The 20,354-nt window shown below is 36.1% G+C and overlaps 1 protein-coding gene across 3 annotated transcripts in view; it reads left to right on the top strand.

Moving 5' to 3' along the window:
* The window catches only part of camk1b (calcium/calmodulin-dependent protein kinase Ib), a 68,165-nt gene that overhangs the window by 11,754 nt on the left and 36,057 nt on the right, over window positions 1-20,354 (top strand). For all 3 annotated transcript variants that reach the window (XM_067388602.1, XM_067388600.1, XM_067388599.1), the window contains exon 2: window positions 2,582-2,692. In XM_067388602.1, the coding sequence (XP_067244703.1) occupies window positions 2,607-2,692 (86 nt within the window). In that variant the 5' untranslated portion in view covers window positions 2,582-2,606. The remainder of the gene's footprint in view (window positions 1-2,581; window positions 2,693-20,354) is intronic.

The raw sequence follows: 20,354 nt of genomic DNA, 5'->3' as shown, positions 1-20,354 counted from the left end.
CAAATGTGTCTAATATGATAAACAGAGCTGCATTACCTTATTATCATGCCTGTAATAGCGGAAGCGGCGCCGGCAACTGTGTCATAATAAAAGTCCCGCTGCTTGTGAGGCGTGTGTTGCGGCCTCGTTCAGCTCCCAGAACACTCGGTCCTGCTCTGCTTCATACTAGGGATGGGCATTTCTCCAAAATATTGTATTCGAATATTTGGGCTCGTAAAAAACGAATATTCGTTTATTTAAATAAGGTTAAACGAGAAAGATGTTATTGTTTTATATTCATCAATATTTTGTAACCATTTCCGAACAAGCTTACGATTAGGCAATATACACAACAAGCTTACATTATATCTCATTATATTCTTTTAGTTCAAAGCATTAAACAATATGTGTAAACAGAAAATATTAAGAACAAAAGCATTTAATCTAAAGCAGTGCGAGCGGGAAAAATACTAATAAAGCGCCCGTTATTGTACAAAACGTACATAATACACTCGAGTCAGTATATGGTTATCGTGTTTATATTGTTTCACATGTTCATGTTGAGAAAAACAATAATATACACATGCTCGGGTGAGAAAACGAGCCATGCTGACAGACATTGCAGACACTAAGATAGCAATACATAACGGTGTGCTAAGCTAAGTTTCTAACAGTAGCACTTTGTTTTCTGTTCGTAAATATATCTCCCGCGGCGAAACTTAAAGGAAGCATTTGTCTCAAAATCATTTTGCTATCAGATAAGTTATCTCGGCTCACTCGGGGATAACTTACAGCTGCGCTTACCTGTCGTGAATGCAGTGATGGATGGCTGTCTTTCCTAACTCGATGGGTATTTAGATTTCATGTGCTTTCTCATTATGGTGTTGATATTATAACTCAGTTTCATTAATTAATTTGATCAAAAGTAATTCCATTTTGTAAGATAATTTTCATCTAAGTAATTCCAAACTGCGCGAGGTAGATGACATCATTATGTGACGATCAAATAAAATAAACTTGTTGAACATGCTCCACAGCGCCACCCGGTGCATTTAGTTATAACTGCGAGTTTTAGTGCTCAGGATTTATCATGGATTCACTGCATTTACGGCCAGCAAAGCAACATAGTAAAATTCGAATAGTATTTTTATTTTTCGAATATTAATTAAAGAACGAATATTCGACTATTTGTGCACATCCCTACTTCATACTACAGTAACGTTTATAATCGCATCCATGAACATGATTTCTTCCCGAGTCCTATCCCTATTCTTTTGCACCGTCCGTTGAGATGGAGACCACATGTCCCAAGATTCCGCTCTCAAACTTGGCGTCATCAAGCTACACCTTTGTTTTGAATAGACTTCTAGCGACCTCTAGCAGACAAAATTCTTACATATTGTACCTATTGTAACTTTAGGTGAGTCTTCGATAATGGCAATTTAATGGTTATCTAAATATAAAATTAGAGGAAATTGAATGGCGAATTGTATAATTAGTAATTGGCAATAAAATGTTGATACAGTTTTGGTCATGAATGCTGAATCCATGCTTTATTGTGCATATAATCACAGCTGAAGGGTTTGCAGGGTTTTTCATGCCTAATGGGCTGCATACTACTTACAGATTTTCATTTGTTTTTCTTTGTGTTTGACCATTGCGCTCATGTCTTGCATCTTTTACAGCATCTTGTGCATGACGGACCGTTCTAAAAATACCATTCTAAGCTGGCGCTGCAGTAAAAAAAAGTCAACTTTTTAAAAAACGTGACTCTAGACCTTGCATTTTTTCATGCGTCTCTGTGTGAATGGCCTCTAACAGTCCCCTTTAGCCATGAATATATTCACAATATAGCACAGCCTTTCATTCCTTATTGCTTAATTATAGTAAATGAGACAAATACTGACAAGGAAAGAGTCTTTTTTGTTCTGGTGGAAGCTTTGATCAGGTATAGAACAGGTAAGTTAAATAACTTATGTTAAGTCTTAAATAAAGACATGTAGAGAATACATTAGCCTAAATAATTCATTAGATTTCCATCATGCTTAACTGACTAGTGTTAACTTTCCTTTTTGTCTTTGTACAACCCATAAAAAACACTTTCTAACTACTCTGTGAAGATATTCTGATGTGGTCAAGCAGGTGTTGCAAGATTCTTTAAGAAACTGTGGCAGACTCAATTTACACTCTCATGTCTTATTGAAGCCTGAGCTAAATGAAACAGGTCTGGCTGATAGTTCAGATATTCTTAGTATGTGGTTGTCAGACCCCTTGCTTTAAAATGCTCAAGGCAAAACAGACAGATGGGGAGAACTTGCTGTGACATGATGGTGTCTTAATAGTAATCACAATTTACATATAGTAAAAGGTCTTAATGCTTTGTGTGACATTTATAAATTACACCACAGTCATGAAAGCCTGAAGATTTGCACATGGTGAGGTCAAGGTTCAAGTGAATAGCCCTATAGGTCAAAGGTTTAAAAGATTCAGCTTAGTTTCTGGGTAATTTCATGTCATAAAACATAGGATTTGGCCTAAATATCTGTTTTGCATAGCCTTTATTATTGTATAGTAATTGAATGGTTTCCTATTCCTCTCTCAGTTTCTCCATCATTGACCGCAGCAAAATGCCATTGGGAGAGGATGGACACTCTTGGAAAAAGAAAACATCGAGCATCAAAGAAATCTATGACTTCAAAGAGGTTTTGGGAACGTAAGTATAAGAACATTTTACTTCCAACTCAGCAGCTTCAAAGATATCGCTGATGTTTGCATTTCAGCCGCTGGCAGTCGTCTCTTCCTGACATTAATCTTATTTCCCTGTAGTGAATTATGCTACAATTTTGTGCTGAGGATCTTTTTGTGTTGACCTATGCGGACGTGGCACTTCCCTTTGATTCCAAATGCATGGTCATGATGTTTGCTTAAAAAGTCAGGCTTTTAATGGACTTTTAATAGGGAACATTGAGTATTTAGTGACTTGGCCCACTCTGACGAATCAGAGTATATGTGGAAATTAGCTGTCATAACAGAGATCATTTACAAATAGAAGTCTTAAAGGTGCAGTATCAAAAGCAGGCTTTTTATTTCAAAGGTTTTGTGTAAGGAACCTTAAAGAAAAACTGCTTTAATCGATTACAAATCCAGACGATGCATATTCATGGATATTGAAACATGGATTTTTGAAATGTGAATTGCTTGTTATGGTCAGTGAATTTAAAATACTAAAAATGGTTAAACTTAAGGTGTCCTTATTACAGTGTAATTATACATTTAAGTATAGAGCAAATCTACTTACTTTAGGGTTAGGATTAGGTTTGGTTTAGGGTTAGTTGCATGTAATTATGCATAATTTGTAGTTATTACTAGAGTAACTACATGTAGAATGTGTAATAAGGACACTGTAAATTAAAATCAAATTTTGAACTGTGATTTTACTATTTTCTGTAAGATAAAATTCTGTATGTTTATTTGGGCTTAGGGTTAGTTCACCCAGAAATGAAAATTCTGTCATTTATTACTCACCCTCATGTCGTTCCACACCCGTAAGACCTTCGTTCATCTTCAGAACACAAATTAAGATATTTTTGTTGAAATCCGATGGCTCAGTGTGGCCTGCATTGCCAGCAATGACATCGAATTTTTTCAAGATCCATAAAGGTACTCAAAACAGTTCATTTTAATCAGTTCATGTGAGTTCAGTGGTTTTAACTTAATATTATAAAGTGACGAGAATACTTTTTGTGCGCCAAAAAAACTAAATAAGGACTTATATCTAAGTGATGGCCGATTTCAAAACACTGCTTCAAAGCTTTACAAATGTTTTGATTCGAATCAGTTGTTCAGAGCACCAAAGACACGTGATTTCAGCAGTTTGATACATGAATCAATGATTCGAAACAAAAGATTCATAAAGATTCAAAGCAGTGTTTTGAAATTGCCCATTACTAGATACTGTTGAAAAATCTTTTTTTTTTTGTTTGTTTGTTTGTTTGGCGCACAAAAGTATTCTCGTCGCTTTATAATATTAAGGTAGAACCACTGAACTCACATGAACTGATTTAAATGAACTGTTTTGAGTACCTTTCTGGATCTTGAGAAGTTCGGTGGCATTGCTGGCAATGGAGGCCTCACTGAGCCATCCAATTTCATCAAAAATATCTTAATTTGTGTTCTAAAGATGAATGAAGGTCTTATGTGTGTAGAACGACATGAGGGTGAGTAATTAATGACATAATTTTCATTTTTTGGGTGAACTAACCCTTTCTTTATTTGCATATGAGACCTTGAGGAAATTATCGTTATTGTAATATTTGTTGACTGACTCATTAATCGAAATCTAATTGAATCTCATTGTGAATTGGATCAAATTGAATCCGAATTTGCAAAAATCGTGAATTCCCGAATCGAAAACTAATTGTGAATCAGTTCGATGGCATGGATTGCTGTCTACCCAGAGACTAAAATAGAATAGAATAGGATATAGCTGTTTTAATCAAACCAGATATTCAGATTTCAACAGGCAGCCAACAACAATTCCCACAGCTGCTCACATGTGACTGTCATTCCTATATGAAACAGTCCAGGCCAGTGTGCATAGAGTGCATGTTACTACTAAGATGCTTTCTGGTTATTTATTATTCTGGTTCCGATCCTTCTTAATGTTTTGGCTCTTAAACAATTTTATTAATAAATGTGTTTAGCCCCATTTAGAAACCCTCTATTCCACATATTTGGTGCTAACTACTAAACAAAATCAGTGCTATTTTCTATATGTATCTTTAACTACTCATGACATTTAACTACTTTTGAAGCACGGAACATCTACTACGTTTTGTGTTGAACTTGATGAAATAAAGATTTGCAGTTAAGTGAGTCAAGAACCATTTCAGGCTGCCCATAGGAACGGCTCACATGAGTCATTTGTTTAGACTACACAACATACGTCATTTTGCACCAGCAATTTTTTCTTTCTCGCTACATTTAATTCAAACTGTACTTAATTTGTTCAAGTTCAAGAACCATTAACCATTTTTTTAGCGTTCTGAACAGGAAACAATTCTAAATTCCAAACCTTAGACCCTCTTTAAACACTTCCACATGCTTACTCAGGGCCAGTTTAAAAGTGGCTATTGTTAGGGCTATAAGGGGGGCTTGCTTAGATTGTGGGTGTGTGAGATGACCTTTGGTCTCTGCTCACACAGTGACAAGAGTGGGAATATCCCATATCCCAGGCCTGGATTTAGTGCACACAGCAGTGTCAATGGAATCTTCAGTGTCTGCAGCAATGGTTTAGAACAGAGAGAAGGGGAAATTGTACTTTCATTTATTTAACTAGAGTTTTATGATGGTCTGGTTTCTCTGCTCTGACTTTAGGTTTAATGAGAATCCAGAAAGACATATTATGTTTAAACAGTCCCAGAATCCAATGGGAACAAATGTTAAAATGTAGGGCTGTGAAGCAAATAAAAATTTTAATCTAATTAATTACACAAAGTAATCGCAAATTAATCACACATCAAATTTGTCTGAGAAATGACCCCCAAAAGATAATTTAAAGTCATTGTTGTGTTAAATGAGAAAAGTTGGTTCAAATTCATTAATTCAAAATTAAACACCGCTGTGTGTTGCTCGGAGATGCACTACAGTTCTGCTATGGCTTTATAGGTGATATCTTTTCCAAAATTGAGCAAAAACAGACAATATTATGTATAAAATATAACACAATATTAATTTCTTATTTATTAAAAAATCATGAAATCAATATCACATTTGCAATTTTGCTATTCAGGACAAAAACAGCACTCATGTGATATTGCAGTCATTACCTGTGTGATGTTGCTTAACTATATCATGATATAAATATGTATATACTTATATACATATATCTTATATATGTATATAAGACAAAAACAGGCATTTTTTCCCTGACATCTTCAATTTTAGTTCCATTCTAACCGCATTCTATTGGCTCCATCACGCAGTTGTTGACCGTCATCAGTCAACTTTATGAAATGTTAGATGAACTACGTAGGTCTGGGGCGGGGCGGGTGCATTAAATGCATTACTAATTTTAACATGTTATTTTTTCACACAACTAATTAATTAAATTAAGGCGTTGCATCGACAACCCTATAAAACTCTTAAAGGTGCCATCGAATTGAAAATTTTATTTGCCTCAGCATAGTTGAACAACAAGAGTTAAATGATATACAGTGAGTCTCAAACACCATTGTTTCCTCCATTTGTTTAAAAGACCTCCGAAGAACAGGCGAATCTCAACATAACGCCGACTGTTACGTAACAGTCGGGATCATTAATATGTACGCCCCCAGTATTTGCATATGCCAGCTCATGTTCAAGCATTAGACAAGGGCAGCCAGTATTAACGTCTGGATCTGTGCACAGCTGAATCATCAGACTAGGTAAGCAAGCAAGGACAACAGCGAAAATGGCAGATGGAGCCATAATAACTGACATGATCCATGATATCATGATATTTTTAGTGATATTTGTAAATTGTCTTTCTAAATGTTTTGTTAGCATGTTGCTAATGTACTGTTAAATGTGGTTAAAGTTACCATCGTTTCTTACTGTATTCACGGAGACAAGAGCCGTCGTTATTTTCATTTTTAAACACTTGCAGTCTGTATAATGCATAAACACATCTTCATTCTTTATAAATCTCTCCAACAGTGTAGTGTTAGCCGTTAGCCATGGAGCACAGCCTCAAACTCATTCAGAATCAAATGTAAACATCCAAATAAACACTGTACTTACACGATTAGACATGCTCCATGACGAACACTTTGTAAAGATCCATTTTGAGGGTTATATTAGCTGTGTGAACTTTGTTTATGCAATGATAGAGTCGAGCGCTCGGGAGGGGGCGGAGAGCGTGAGCAATTAAAGGGGCCGCAGCCTGAATCGGCGCATTTTTAATTATGCCTCAAAATAGGCAGTTAAAAAAATGTATTAAAAAAAATCAATGGGGTACTTTGAGCTACAACTTCACAGACAAATTCAGGGGACAGCTTAGACTTCTATTACATCTTGTAAAAAAAATGTTCGATGACACCTTTAAATCTTTGACAATTAGTCAGTATTTTTGGTACAACAACATTCTCTTAAATCTTAAGATTTTAATATTGGCTAAACTCTATTCTTAAGGTCAGTTTTGTATGTTGTCCAGGCTTGTTTGGGGACAGATCAACAGCTCTCTACATCGTTCAACTGCGAGCTCATCGTGGGTTGGTTGTCTTGGCAACAGGAGGAGACACTTTCCATATGGACTATAACTGTTGCTATGGAAACAAAGTTTTTATTTTCTATTAATAATCTGGCGAGTAATGCGTAAGGATCGAGAGCCTCAATGTTCAGTCTAGTGAAAAAGATTTTTTGGGGATTTTGTCCAGTTGTAATGCTCTGCTGATTTTCCTTAGGCTTCCCCTGTTTGACTTTAAGCTGCAGTGGATGCTTACTGCTTTGAGGGATGTTACACAGCTCCTCATCAAACCTAATCATCCTAAACAAACTCTTTAAACATATACTCAGCCAGCATCATAAAATCCGACTCATAAACTGAAGAACATGTCGATGTAATGTCAGACTGTTAATGTGCTTCACTAAACTGCTATTGATTGCGTAAATGAGAAACTCAGGAAATGTTGATGCATCTTTGAAAAACCAAATCTAATTCCTCTGGTGTCAAATAAGCCTACTGTAAAATCCAACTTATGACCATCTGGATCAAGCTGGTAGACCATTTTGGACCAGCAATAAACCAAAGCGGTTAAAGAGTTAGTTCACCCAAAAATGAAAATTATTCCATGATTTACTCACTCTCAAGCCATTCTAGGTGCATATGACTATCTTCAAGACAAACACAATCTGAGATATATTAGCTTGGGCTCTTCCAAGCTTTATAATGGTTGTAAATGGGGGACGTGTTTTGAAGCCCAAAATACATCCATCCATCCATCATAAAAATAATCCATACGGCTCCATAAAGGCCTTCTGAAGCATAGCGATGGGTTTTTGTAAGAAAATATCCATATTTAAAACTTTATAAACTAAAATAACTAGCTTCTGCCAGACGACCGAAGGCCAAATTTAGAGACTAATATCGTAGATAGTCAGTAAGCAATCACCCATAACACCTTAACAACAGCATCGCAACATTCTAAAAAAAATCATAGTTCTGATATCTGCGATGTTTCTGCCCCATATCTATTGTGCTTATATTTGAGGACTCGATTCCAAACTGATCAAACAAGATCTTGTATGGCCCTACGCTTTGGACGTGTACCTGTAAAGCGTATGATTTCACGTGCTTACGTTGTCATACAATACATTACAGATGTATTTCAGTATGTTCTCATTAAAGCATCGTTTGTTGTTTGCTCTGCTTGTATCCAAGAGCAACAGACTGTGTATTTAGCTTTTGGGCGGACGCTGTTTGTTCCACGCTGTTTTAACAGTTGTTGATGTACTCAGCATTGAAAACTGACATGCTTCTTTACCCCCACCCAATCCCTCGTGCCCCTGCTCTCATGCAGTTATTCCACAAAGTCGGTTTATCAACACCATAATGACTTCCTTTAGTAAATGTTTGACTAAGTGACTCCTGTGGACACTCTTTCAGATTAAACAGACTGTTTTCTGAGGACATTAACAGGGTTGGGTAATCTTTGTAAGTAAGTGCACATAATTGCAATGCTTAGCAAATGTACATAAGACTTAAATTTTTGTGACGACGGTGTGAATGTGTATTTTTCAAAGCTCCTGAATACAGTTTCTTCTACTATCACAAACAGATTGGCTTTTGGCGCTTGATAGTTTTATCTTTTTTTTTTTTTTTTTTAAATGCCTTTTTTTAATTTAGTAAAAATAGTAATGTTGTGAAATATGATTGCAGTTGATTTCTATGTGAATATATTTAAAAATGTAATTTAGTCCTGTTATCAAAGCTGAATATTCAGCATCATTACTCCATTCTTCAGTGTCACATGATCCTTCAGAAATCATTCTAATGTGCTGATTTGATGCTCAGTTATTATGTATAGGCCTACAAAATTTCACTTATTATCAATGTATCATTGTCATTATCAATTGTGGAAATCGTGATAGATTATTTCAGGATTCTTTGAATAAAAAATCGAAACTATTTATTTGAAATAAAAATGTTTTGTAACATTAAAATGTCTTTTACTTTGCACTTTTGATCAACTTAATGTGCCCTTGCTAAATAAATTAATTAATTTTTGTTAAACTTTTGATGGTAGTGTGTATCATGGTTTCCACAAAAATATCAAGCAGCACAACTGTTTTCAATATTGATAATAATAAGAAATGTTTCTTGAGCACCAAATTATCACTTTAGAATGAAAAGTGATCTATATTTTACAAAAGCTTTCTTTTCTTTTGCATGATTTGTTCCTGGATTTAACCTGAAAAACCATAAAAAAAATAAAAAAAAAAGATTTTAAAGCAATGTTTCGGAATAGAAAGTGGAAATAGAAGAAGAAACAGTGACTGAAGCAGTTTTCCTTTAACTAAGAGAGTGCTGCTGGCCAGTAGCCAGAGCTATTTTTGGTTAATAGGGAAGAGTAGGGTTGGCAGTTTTTGTATGACTAATCAAAATATTTATTTACACAGCATTTTATATGCAAAAGGATGTTCAGCAGGATGGATATTTATATAACAGCCTAAAATATAATTTTTGGTGGGAGCAAATCAGCAATAACTACACAATTACATTTTTATTTTTCTAAACACAGTGTGAGTAAAGTGTGCCACACACATCCTGAAAAGTAGAAGTACAAAATAAGTACAAAATATTTTGATCGCCTCCTGGTGGCTGGCTGCAGTATGGGTCATAAACCCCGCCCTCTCCATGTAATCAAATGGGACTCGAGCAAAACTAAAAAAATCCAATTACATTTCTAATAGTTTTTTCTTTTAATTTTTCCAGTAAGTTTGGTTTTAATTAACTGATTAATCACGATAAAACCGGGAAGCAACGTCATGATTGACAGCTGTGCTTGCGATTGAAGCCCAAAGTATACTTTGCTTTTTTACGCATACGCTAGTGTTTGCGCACTGTCGAACGCAAACTCTTGCAAAGTGTACTTCATTTGGCTCGTATGCATACACAGGTGTTTGATGCATGCTCAGTTTTGAGCAATCTTTGTGTTATCAATCTTTCATGCTAGAGTTGTACAAATAAGGGTACTTTCTAACCTCTTCATTAGGGCTGTAACGATATGCGATATGAAACCGAAATCGCGATACGCAGGTCCACGAACCTGTATCGCGATGTGAGAAGGCAGAATCGCGACACACCCCTTCCAACTCCCAGAGTAATCCTTCCTGTCCAGATCCAATGCTACCACATTTTTAAATTACTATAAGTATTAGGGGTGTAACGATTTATCGTAGATGGTGTGTCTCAATCAGCTCTCTAGTTCAGTAAGTGTTTCGGGCACACATTGAATCTTGCAAGCAGGTTTAAACGTTTCTCATGTCAGTCTCTTGCATGGTCGCGTGAGAAAAGTCGCGGCTTTCTTTCACCGCAGTGCACAGCAATAGCTGTGCTCACAGAAAAGCAAAAGACGCTTGTGATGCTTTGCTTTAAGAAGTTCTGTGGGGCCGTTCACGTCTTTTCCACGTGCAAGTCAGTTATTATTTTCAAATGTAGCCGCGCGGCAGGCGCGCTCATAATGGGATCGACGCGCATGCAATTCTCAACTTCTCAGAATGCCGCAAGCGCACCGCAGGTCGTGTGACAAGAATCAACCGATCAGCTATGGCCTTTCCGTAACAAAACATCAAAAGCTCAGCCGAACAGCTGATCATAGCTGTACATGGTGGTTTTTATATCTTATCTCCATCAATATATCTCGTAGTAAAACTAATGCAAGGGCTAGAAATCATTTATCCTTTGCAGAAACATCCTGATCCTCTTGGAGAGCTCAGTTCATGGTTGCATAGCAACGACCGTCGCCACTGGAGCGCAAGCGCTTTGGAAAGAAGGAGAAGTGGTGCGGCCGCGCCTTCCACGCGTTTTTAGACGCGATATGTGAGCGGCCCCTATTCATAATTCTAAGTTCATGTTAAATTTAAAATTTTTTTTCAGTGACAGACAGCCCTATTCAACTGTTAATTTGAATACAGAAGGTTTTTATTAAAATTTTATATTTATTTATTTTATTGAAAGGTGATCTTGTATGTACAACAAGGAAAATTATTGAAATTTGTTAATGATTTTTTTATAAATCTTGTTTGAATTCCACTTTCATTTTGTTCAAAATATCGTGATACGTTTCGTATCGTGAACTCCGTATCGAGATACGTACCGTATCGTGACCTGAGCGTATCGTTACACCCCTACTCTTCATACAATCTCTCGACTATATCGGCCTCCATTGTCACTGTAGCTTGCATGCGTTCCGTTCAGTTCTGTTTATGCAGTTTTTTCTTCGACTACATTGTGCATCGATGCGATTAGTTCATCCACGGCTGCCACCTTGTGGGTGAACTAATTACTTCAAAAAAATTAAATGCGCATGTGCGACCTGTATGCGCGTACTCTTCTGATGTCGAAATTCCCTTGCGTACGCATAAAAAATGAAGTATACTTTGGACTTGAGTCTGTGGAAGCGGGAGTGTGGGCAAGACTTTGATACACCGGCTCCACCTCAGGATCACTACTGTGCAGACTCGGGCTCCAAACAACGTAATCGGCAACGACCGTTACTTTGATATTTTGGCTTCATTTTTCTACAGTGGAAAGAAGCAGAGATGCGATCATTTTTTTTTTTTTTTTTTTTTTTACAGTGTATGTTGTGAGTGGTGTTTGTGCTGCCATGTTGCTAGGGTGTTCTAAGTGGTTACCAGGGCTTTGCTATGCAGTTGCTATGGTATTTTTGGTGGTTGCTAGGGTCTTCTTGGTCAAAAAGATCCCACTTCCTTGTCTTTACGATATTCTGATCCTTTAGCTTTTGACAATAAAACGAGTGGAATATACTACAGTTTGGGGTCTGTAAGATTTTTAAATGTTTTTGAAACGTTTCTACTCATAAAGGCTGCATTTATTTGATAAAAATGCAGTACTATTGAGAAATATTATTACAATTTAAAATAGCTTTTTTCTATTTTAATATAATATATATGTAATTTATTCTTGTGATAATTTTCAGCATCATTACTCCAGTCTTCAGTATCACATGATCCTTCAGAAATCATTGATATCAAGAATATTTTGATTATCACATTTAAAAACTGCTTATATATATTATAAATTATATTTAATAATATAATAATAATAATTATTTCAGGATTCTTTGTTGAATAGAAAGTTCAAAAGAGCAGCATATATCTTTTATAACAATGTAAACTTTTTTTAATATCACTTTTTGATAAAAAAGTTTTTGATAAAAAAAATTGTACTGACCCCAAACTTTTGAACAGTAATCTGTAATACTGTTATAACATCTGCTTTATTGTCAAAATGGGCCAAAATTGTAAATCTAATCACTTAACATCTATGTCATGCCTTATTTTTAGTAAGTTAGTCTACTGTTTTTGACTTTGTTAGTGTGTATGTGTGTTTTTTTTTTTCTTTTTTTTTCTTTTTTTTCTAGCATGTCATTCTGTTCCACAACAAATCACATCAGCCTTATTTAGTAGCACTGCAAGAACTATGACACTTCCCAGCATGCTTTGCGGGGCTGGCGGTTTGTGGGCGGTTTGAAAGCACTGGAATAATCTAAAATCAATTCGGAGTATGGATCGCCTGTGCCCACTTCTGCTGTTGCCGCTGACCTCGTGCTCTCCCATACTTTCATTTCAGTGATTGATAGACAGTGAGAGCACAGGACGACCAGCAGTTTGACATATTTCTGTCAGGTCAGCATAGCAGTGTGAGACCTGCTTAGCTTTATGTGCCTCTGGACAAGCAAATCTGCATTTGGGGTTTCTCAGGAAGACATATGGCCCTGTTTCCAATAACATGATTCACACTCGTTCTCACAGCCCTAAAAAGTCACACCGGGGCACAGCAGGAGGTGGCCTGTTTATCACCAGGTCTACAGCACACAGTGAAGTGTGCTCAGATGTCTTACAAACATGCATGGAGGTCCATTCAGCTGCTGCCCGTTGTCAGAAATCCATTAAACCCTTGGGAAAACTGATCATTCAGTGAAAGAGTTGTATAAATATTAGATTTAAATGTACCACATGTTCTTTCTACTTTAAAAAAAAAAATATATATATATATATATATATATATATATATAAAATATTACTGTTATATATTACTGTATTACTGTTTTTATTATTAGTATTATTAACTGTTTTATGGTCTGCACAACAAAGTCTACAGCAGACAAGGAAAAGTCCATTTCTTGTTTTTCTTTTTTAGAGATCCCACATACCACCCCCAAAAATAAAAGTATAATAAAAATTACACTGTAGACCAGTGTTATTTTAGTATTATTTATAATGTATACTATAGTTATTAATATTTCGAATTAGCTGTTTTTTATATACAGCTAAGTTTAGTCCTTTTATGTGTATTTTTGTTTATTAGCTTAAATTTATATTTGTTTTAGTTTTAGCAGTTTTTTTTTTAAACTTATTTCATTATATTTGCCTTTTCTAATTTTCCTTTAAGTTTTTCAGTTAATATTTATATTTGATAACACTTTGTTTTATGGTTCAATTCTCACTATTAACTAGTTGCTTATTAGCTTGCATATTACTAAGGTATTGTCTGTTTATTAGTAGTTATAAAGCACATATTAATGCCTTATTCTGAATGACCATATTCTACATCTCTTAATCTTGCCAAATAGCTAAAATTAACAATTAACTTACTAACTATTAATAAGCAGTAATTATGAGTTCATTAAGGCAAAAGTTGTAGTTAATAGTGAATATGTGTGCCCCAATTTAAAGTGTTACCTTATGTTTTTATAACAATATTTATATTTTATTTTACTTCAATTAACAAAAATACTTTTTAAGTTTCAGTTTTAGTTAACAGTAACAATGTTGATCTAGACTAATATAATTATTTTCAAATTTCTATAATTAAAATGTTATTAGATTCTATGTCTACTTTTGAATAGCCAGAGAATCATCATAGAATTAAATAATCACTCAATAGGTTGTTTGCACATGACGTCATTGCTGCACGCGAAATGCGGCTGGAGGGCGAGTGATTTTTCTATATAGGAATCCTATCAAAGACTCAAAATTCATATGTTTTGCGTCATTTATGGTTGCTCAAATCGATCAAACCGAGAACCCACAAGGATCTTTTATCATTTACATAACTTATATAGTTGTCACCTTATAGCGTTATGCATCTGCTGATACTGAAATGAATATGGATACCTGCTTACCTTAATTGTTTTTGACTAAATATTCACATTCTTCATGGCATCGTTAGGGAAGAGAAGCTATTTTATCCCATTGAAAGGTAATTTGGTGTTTTCACTTCAGTTTTGTAGAATTCTGTTCACAGTGTTGATCTGGTTACCATGAGAACAGTGTCACATGCTGCTGCTTCAGCCATCATATGTTAAAACATGTCCAAATATGTTTAACAAGCTGACAGTCGATCAATTTCTTTGTTGGAAGGGTGTAACGTTAAATGTAAGTGTAGTTTTAATGTTGTCTTTTTAAATATTAACTTTCCCATATGACCACGGAGGAGAATCAGAGGGGCATTCAGCGGAAAGACACCCTTTTTTATATGACAGACACTGACACACTTTTTTTTTTTTTTTGTATTTATTTCAACTAATGACAACCAAAATCAAACCCATAGAAGCTTGTGAACTGTTTTGAAGTGGCTGAGTGCAGGTTATACTCATTCACAAGCCGAATGAGAGTCATACTCGCAAATGTAATGTTAATTATTACACCAAAACAAAATACAAAACATTCAAAAACACTCAGCAATGTGATTATTTAATGAGTAATAGGGAGTGGGTGACATTACATTTGCTATACGTCGTCGGCCGTGACCTCCACAGCCTGCTTCCCTTAGTGTTTTTACATGTAGAAAAGGCGAAAATTGTATTACATCGTCCGTTTTTTTCCCTGAACGATGATGTGAGCTCCTGTTGCAATTCTGGATTCATCATAAATGACCTACAATAGCGACATTTTTCACAACTTCACTAGTAGAAAGGCAGCGCGATATAAACAAACCCACACTAGAACTGAACGCGGCATGACGGCAGCTTCACATTCTCTATATCTACCTCCTCGATGGCAGTCAAGTCAGTTCAGTGGAAAAGCCGCTCATCTTCATAACATAAAGATCACGTCCAACATATGTTGTGATTTTCTGTTTATACCTTTCTAAATCAGCACAGAAAGGACTTTTCTCCATCTCTTCCATTCTAATTTTCACTGCTCGCCCGTCACCAGAACCACGTGATTGCAAACAACCTATAAGCCACAATGATTTGAGGTGCGATTCCTGTGTGTCGCACAAACAGTGTGGGGTGAGCTACACGCCGTGTGTTTGGTTATGGGTTTGTTATATAATAATAATAATGCTTGTTTTCACTTTGTTTTTCTATGTAACACTATCCTGTTTAACTGCAGATTGTTTCGGTTCTGGGTTATCCAGTCATGAAGCACCGTTTCCTCCAGGTACTTGATTTGATTATGAAGAACCCATAATCCATCAGAATAGGCACTGAGCTGAACCAATAAATCACTGCTGAGTTGCCATAGCAATTTAATGGTTTCCCTTTCATTGATGTGAAGCACACTATGGCATGTTGAATTTCCATTTGCTGCTTATTAACAGATGCAGTTACAGGATGTTGTGAGTGTTGGTTTAACCCAAGGCGAGATGAGCGTAGTGTGTCATCCAGAGTGTTGTCAGAGCAGTTTGGGTGGCAGCGTAAATATTTAAAGTGAAAGCCACATGCTTGTTATTAACAGTAATTTAACTTTGACATTTAATATTTGTTTTTCTCTGTAAAAAGAGAAAGATTAAGTCTTTGATTGTGTCACATAAACACTTTGTTATTTAACTTTTTTCAAAAACAGATTGTACTCTGGCTTTTAATTGTTTGTTATGTGCTAGTGGAGGTGTGAGCAGTCACTGAAAGTGTGTGTGTGTGTGTGTGTGTGGGAGAGCAGGTGTTTCTACCAGGCTGGTAAACACCATGAGGTGTCCCTGTGCATTTATTATTCAATCACCAATCCTTGTGCACACACACACATTTGCACGCATGTACACCCACAAACACACTCTCGGTTGTCGAGCCGTTCACACGCACGAGTGGAATCTAGGTGTGTCTTCTGCAGCGATTATTCCTGGAATGAAAGGTTAATCTTCTGATTGCTGTCGCTTGTCTCTCCGCATCCAATCCCCCCCCCCAGCCCACTAATCTCCTTCATCAATCATTGCATCATCAGCCCCTCCCCCCATTTCATCTATCAGGTGTGCACAAGCTGATGAATTCATGAAGGTGAGGAGCTGTCGATGAAGTCATACTTTTACAGGAAAGGTGTTTCTGCTCTTCTGCAGCTTGTTTTGTCAACAACAAGAGTGTGTTCTTCATTATCAGCCATGCCCGTCCCGCCCCCTACTCTTGTCTTTTAGGCCCCTATTTTAAAAACTGTGAAAAAAACCAAGATCTAAGACACTTTTTTTTTTAAATCCATTCTTAGAATACTATGTCATGTGTGAGGTGCTGCAAAAGGCGCAAAATGCAAGCGCAGTGCAAGCATGGCTTTTGAATGGCTACTTAGTATGTTGGCTCAAAAGGCAGCTGCAGATATAGACAATAGACAGCCACAAAGGTAGCTCACTGGTGTTTGGAGAATAATAAATGTGCCTGTTTGTATGTACAGGTCATTGCGAATTTATGTTAAATCGTAAAGTTACTTTTTTGATTAACTGTTGAAACAATTGTGTCAAATTGATTGGTTTACAAATACCTGAAAATACGAAAAAATTCGGAATACTTTTTATATTGCTTTTGAAAGCCTTGGTCTTAAAGGGTTAGTTCACCCAAAAAAGACATTTCTTTCATTAAATACTCACCCTCATGTTGTTCTAAACCTTCGTTCATCTTCAGAACTCAAATGAAGATATTATTCATTTAATCTGATGGCTCAGTGAGGCCTCTATTGACAGTAAGTTTATTTACACTTTCAACGCCCAGAAAGCTACTAAAGACATGTTTAAACAGTTCATGTGACTTCATTGGTTCAACCTTAATGTTATGACGTGACAAGAATACTTTTTGTGCGCCAAAAAAACAAAATAACGACTTTATTCAACAATATCTAGTGATGGATGATTTCAAAACACTGCTTGATGAAGCTTCAAAGCTTTACGTATCTTTTGTTTCGAATCAGTGGTTCAGAATGTGTTTCGAAATGCCAAAGTCACGTGAACCATTGAAATTTCAAAACACTAATGACGTAACGAAGCCTCGTTTACTGAAATCACGTGACTTTCACGCTCTGAACCACTGATTGGAAACAAAAAAATCAATTGTAAAGCTTTGGATTTTATCAAAAATATCTTAATTTGTGTTCTGAAGATGTCTTACGGGTGTGGAATGACATGAGGGGGAGTAATTAATGACAGCATTTTCATTTTTGGGTGAACTAACCCTTTAAGTAAAATATTTCAGGCTTTGCAAGGAATCACTACTCGCATGGTCACTTTAAATCAAATAATGAAATTCTGATGATCATAATTAAAGGCCATGTGGAAGTGAACCGCTGTGAAGGGGTTTTCTTTCCACAGCGTAAAAAGTAACATTTGGAATTTGCTGTTAGTGTCTCACATCTAGTCTTCTAGTCTAGACATTACAGATATTGTCTGTTCATGTTTAGTGCTATTGTCTGCAGGCTAACCTCCGGGCTCGGCCGACGGCCAGGTGTGAGGTCGTAACTCCTGTTTTGGAAACAGAAATATCCCAGGAGATCAATCAGTGCTGCTTTTTGTGCATGTTTGTGTGCGACCCTGATCGACCACATTCTAAGTGCTCATCTCTAAATCACATGCCTAGTGGAACTGTTCTCATCATCTGTGTGCCAGAAACGTATAACAACTCTTTCACTGTGATTTATGGGAATATGATAGACGTCTATAGCATTTCATAACATTGTTCTTATGGATTTTCAGACCACTTTTGATGAGGTTACGCCAGCTGTCCTTTTAGTTTTATGATTTCAATGAGTCTAGGATAAAGACAAAACTTCTATTATTACTAAAGCTGAAATGAAAATAAATTTAAGCTAAATAGAAATATTCTAATAAAGAAAAACTTGACAAAAGCACATAACAAAATTAATAAAATTTAAACTGAAAATATAAACAAAATATAATTCAAAATATTAATAATTACTACATAACGTAAATACAAAAAAATACCTAAAATATTTGAATAAAAATAAAAAAAAAAACCTAAGACCATTTAATGAAAAATAGAAATATATAAAATCTTGCTAAAATGGATCATTCTTTTGCGGTGTGGACAGTGAAACAGGTGAAAACCTAATACTAAAGAAAACCTAATACTTAATGAAAATATAAATATTTGTTTGGTATTGTAATCAGGCATTTAAAAATACCACCTGACCTGTAGTTCATCAAGAATCAATGCATGTCACAAGCAAACTTGTGTCTGATTGTAGCATGTTTATGCAGGAAGTCCCTACTTGGACTGTACTGTAAATAATTTGTTCACCCAAAAATGCCAATATGGAATGTTTAAATCCAGATTATGATGTTAAAATGTATAATACACAATTAAATAAAAATGAATGTTTTTATTATGAAGGGAAAACAAAATCGAAACCCACATGGCCCTGTGTGAAAAAGTGCTTGCCACCTGCTGTTAAAACATAACTTAACTGTGGTTTATCACACCTGAGTTCAGTTACTCTAGCCACACCCAGGCCTGATTACTGCCAGACATGTTCACAATCAAGAAATCACTTAAATAGGACCTGCCTGACAATGTGAAGTAGACCAAAAGATCTTCGAAATTCAGGAACAAATGAGAAAGAAAGTAATTGAGATCTATCAGTTTGGAAAAAGTTATAAAGCCATTTCTAAAGCTTTGGGACTCCAGCGAACCACAGTGAGAGCCATTATCCACAAATGATGAAAACATGGAACAGTGGCGAACCTTCCCAGGAGTGGCCAGCCAACCAAAATTACCCCAAAAGCACAGCGACGACTCATCCAAGAGGTCACAAAAGACCCCACAACAACATCCAAAGAACTGCAGGCCTCACTTGCCTCAGTTAAGGTCAGTGTTCATGAGTCCATCAGAAAGAAGAAAGAGACTGGGAAAGAAAGAGAGTTCCAAGATGAAAATTGCTGCTGAGCAAAAAGAACATAAAGGCTCATCTCAGTTTTGCCAGAAAACATCTTGATGATCCCCAAGACTTCTGGGAAAATACTCTGTGGACTGACAAGTTGAACTTTTTGGAAGGTGTGTGTTCCATTACGTCTGGCATAAATGTAAAACAGCATTTCAGAAAAAGTACATCATACCAACAGTAAAATATTGTGATGGTAGAGTGATGGTCTGGGGCTGTTTTGCTGTCTCAGGACCTGAAAGACTTGCTGTGATAAATGGAATCAAGAATTCTGCTGTCTACCAAAAAATCCTGAAGGACAATGTCCGGCCATCTGTTTGTGACCTCAAGCTGAAGTGAACTTGGGTTCTGCAGCAGGACAATGATCCAAAACACACCAGCAAGTCCACGTCTGAATGGCTGAAGAAAAACAAAATGAAGACTTTGGAGTGGCCTAGTCAAAGTCCTGACCTCAATACTATTGAGATGCTGTGGCATGACCTTAAAAAGGTTCATGCTCAAAAACCCTCCAATGTGGCTGAATTACAACAATTCAATTACAAATTTCCTCCACAGCGCTGTAACAGACTCATTGCAATTTATCGCAAACGCTTGATTGCAGTTGTTGCTGCTAAGGGTGGCCCAACCAGTTATTAGGTTTAAGGGGCAAGCACTTTTTCACACGTGGCCATGTGGGTTTGGATTTTGTTTTCCCTTCATAATAAAAACCTTCATTTAAAAACTGTTTACTTGTGTTACCTTTGATTCATATTTAAATATTTAAATATTTATATTCATATTTAAATTTTTTAGATTTTTTTATTTATTTTATTTTATTTTTTTTACTTTTTTCATAATTATTGCCTTGCCTGTGCTTCCGCTTTTCGCATTCTTCTTAAGCTTATGCCGTCCTACGCCTTCCCTATTCTACATACGGAAAAAAACAAAACTGGCGCCGCGTATGTTCCATAAGTTGAATAGGGAAGGCATAGGACATACAGCGTAAGTGTTTTGAA

Source organism: Chanodichthys erythropterus, chromosome 6 (genome assembly GCF_024489055.1).
Source record: "Chanodichthys erythropterus isolate Z2021 chromosome 6, ASM2448905v1, whole genome shotgun sequence".
Taxonomy (NCBI): domain Eukaryota; kingdom Metazoa; phylum Chordata; class Actinopteri; order Cypriniformes; family Xenocyprididae; genus Chanodichthys; species Chanodichthys erythropterus.
Note: the sequence above shows the minus strand (reverse complement) of the source record. Positions and strands in the feature narration are given on the sequence as shown.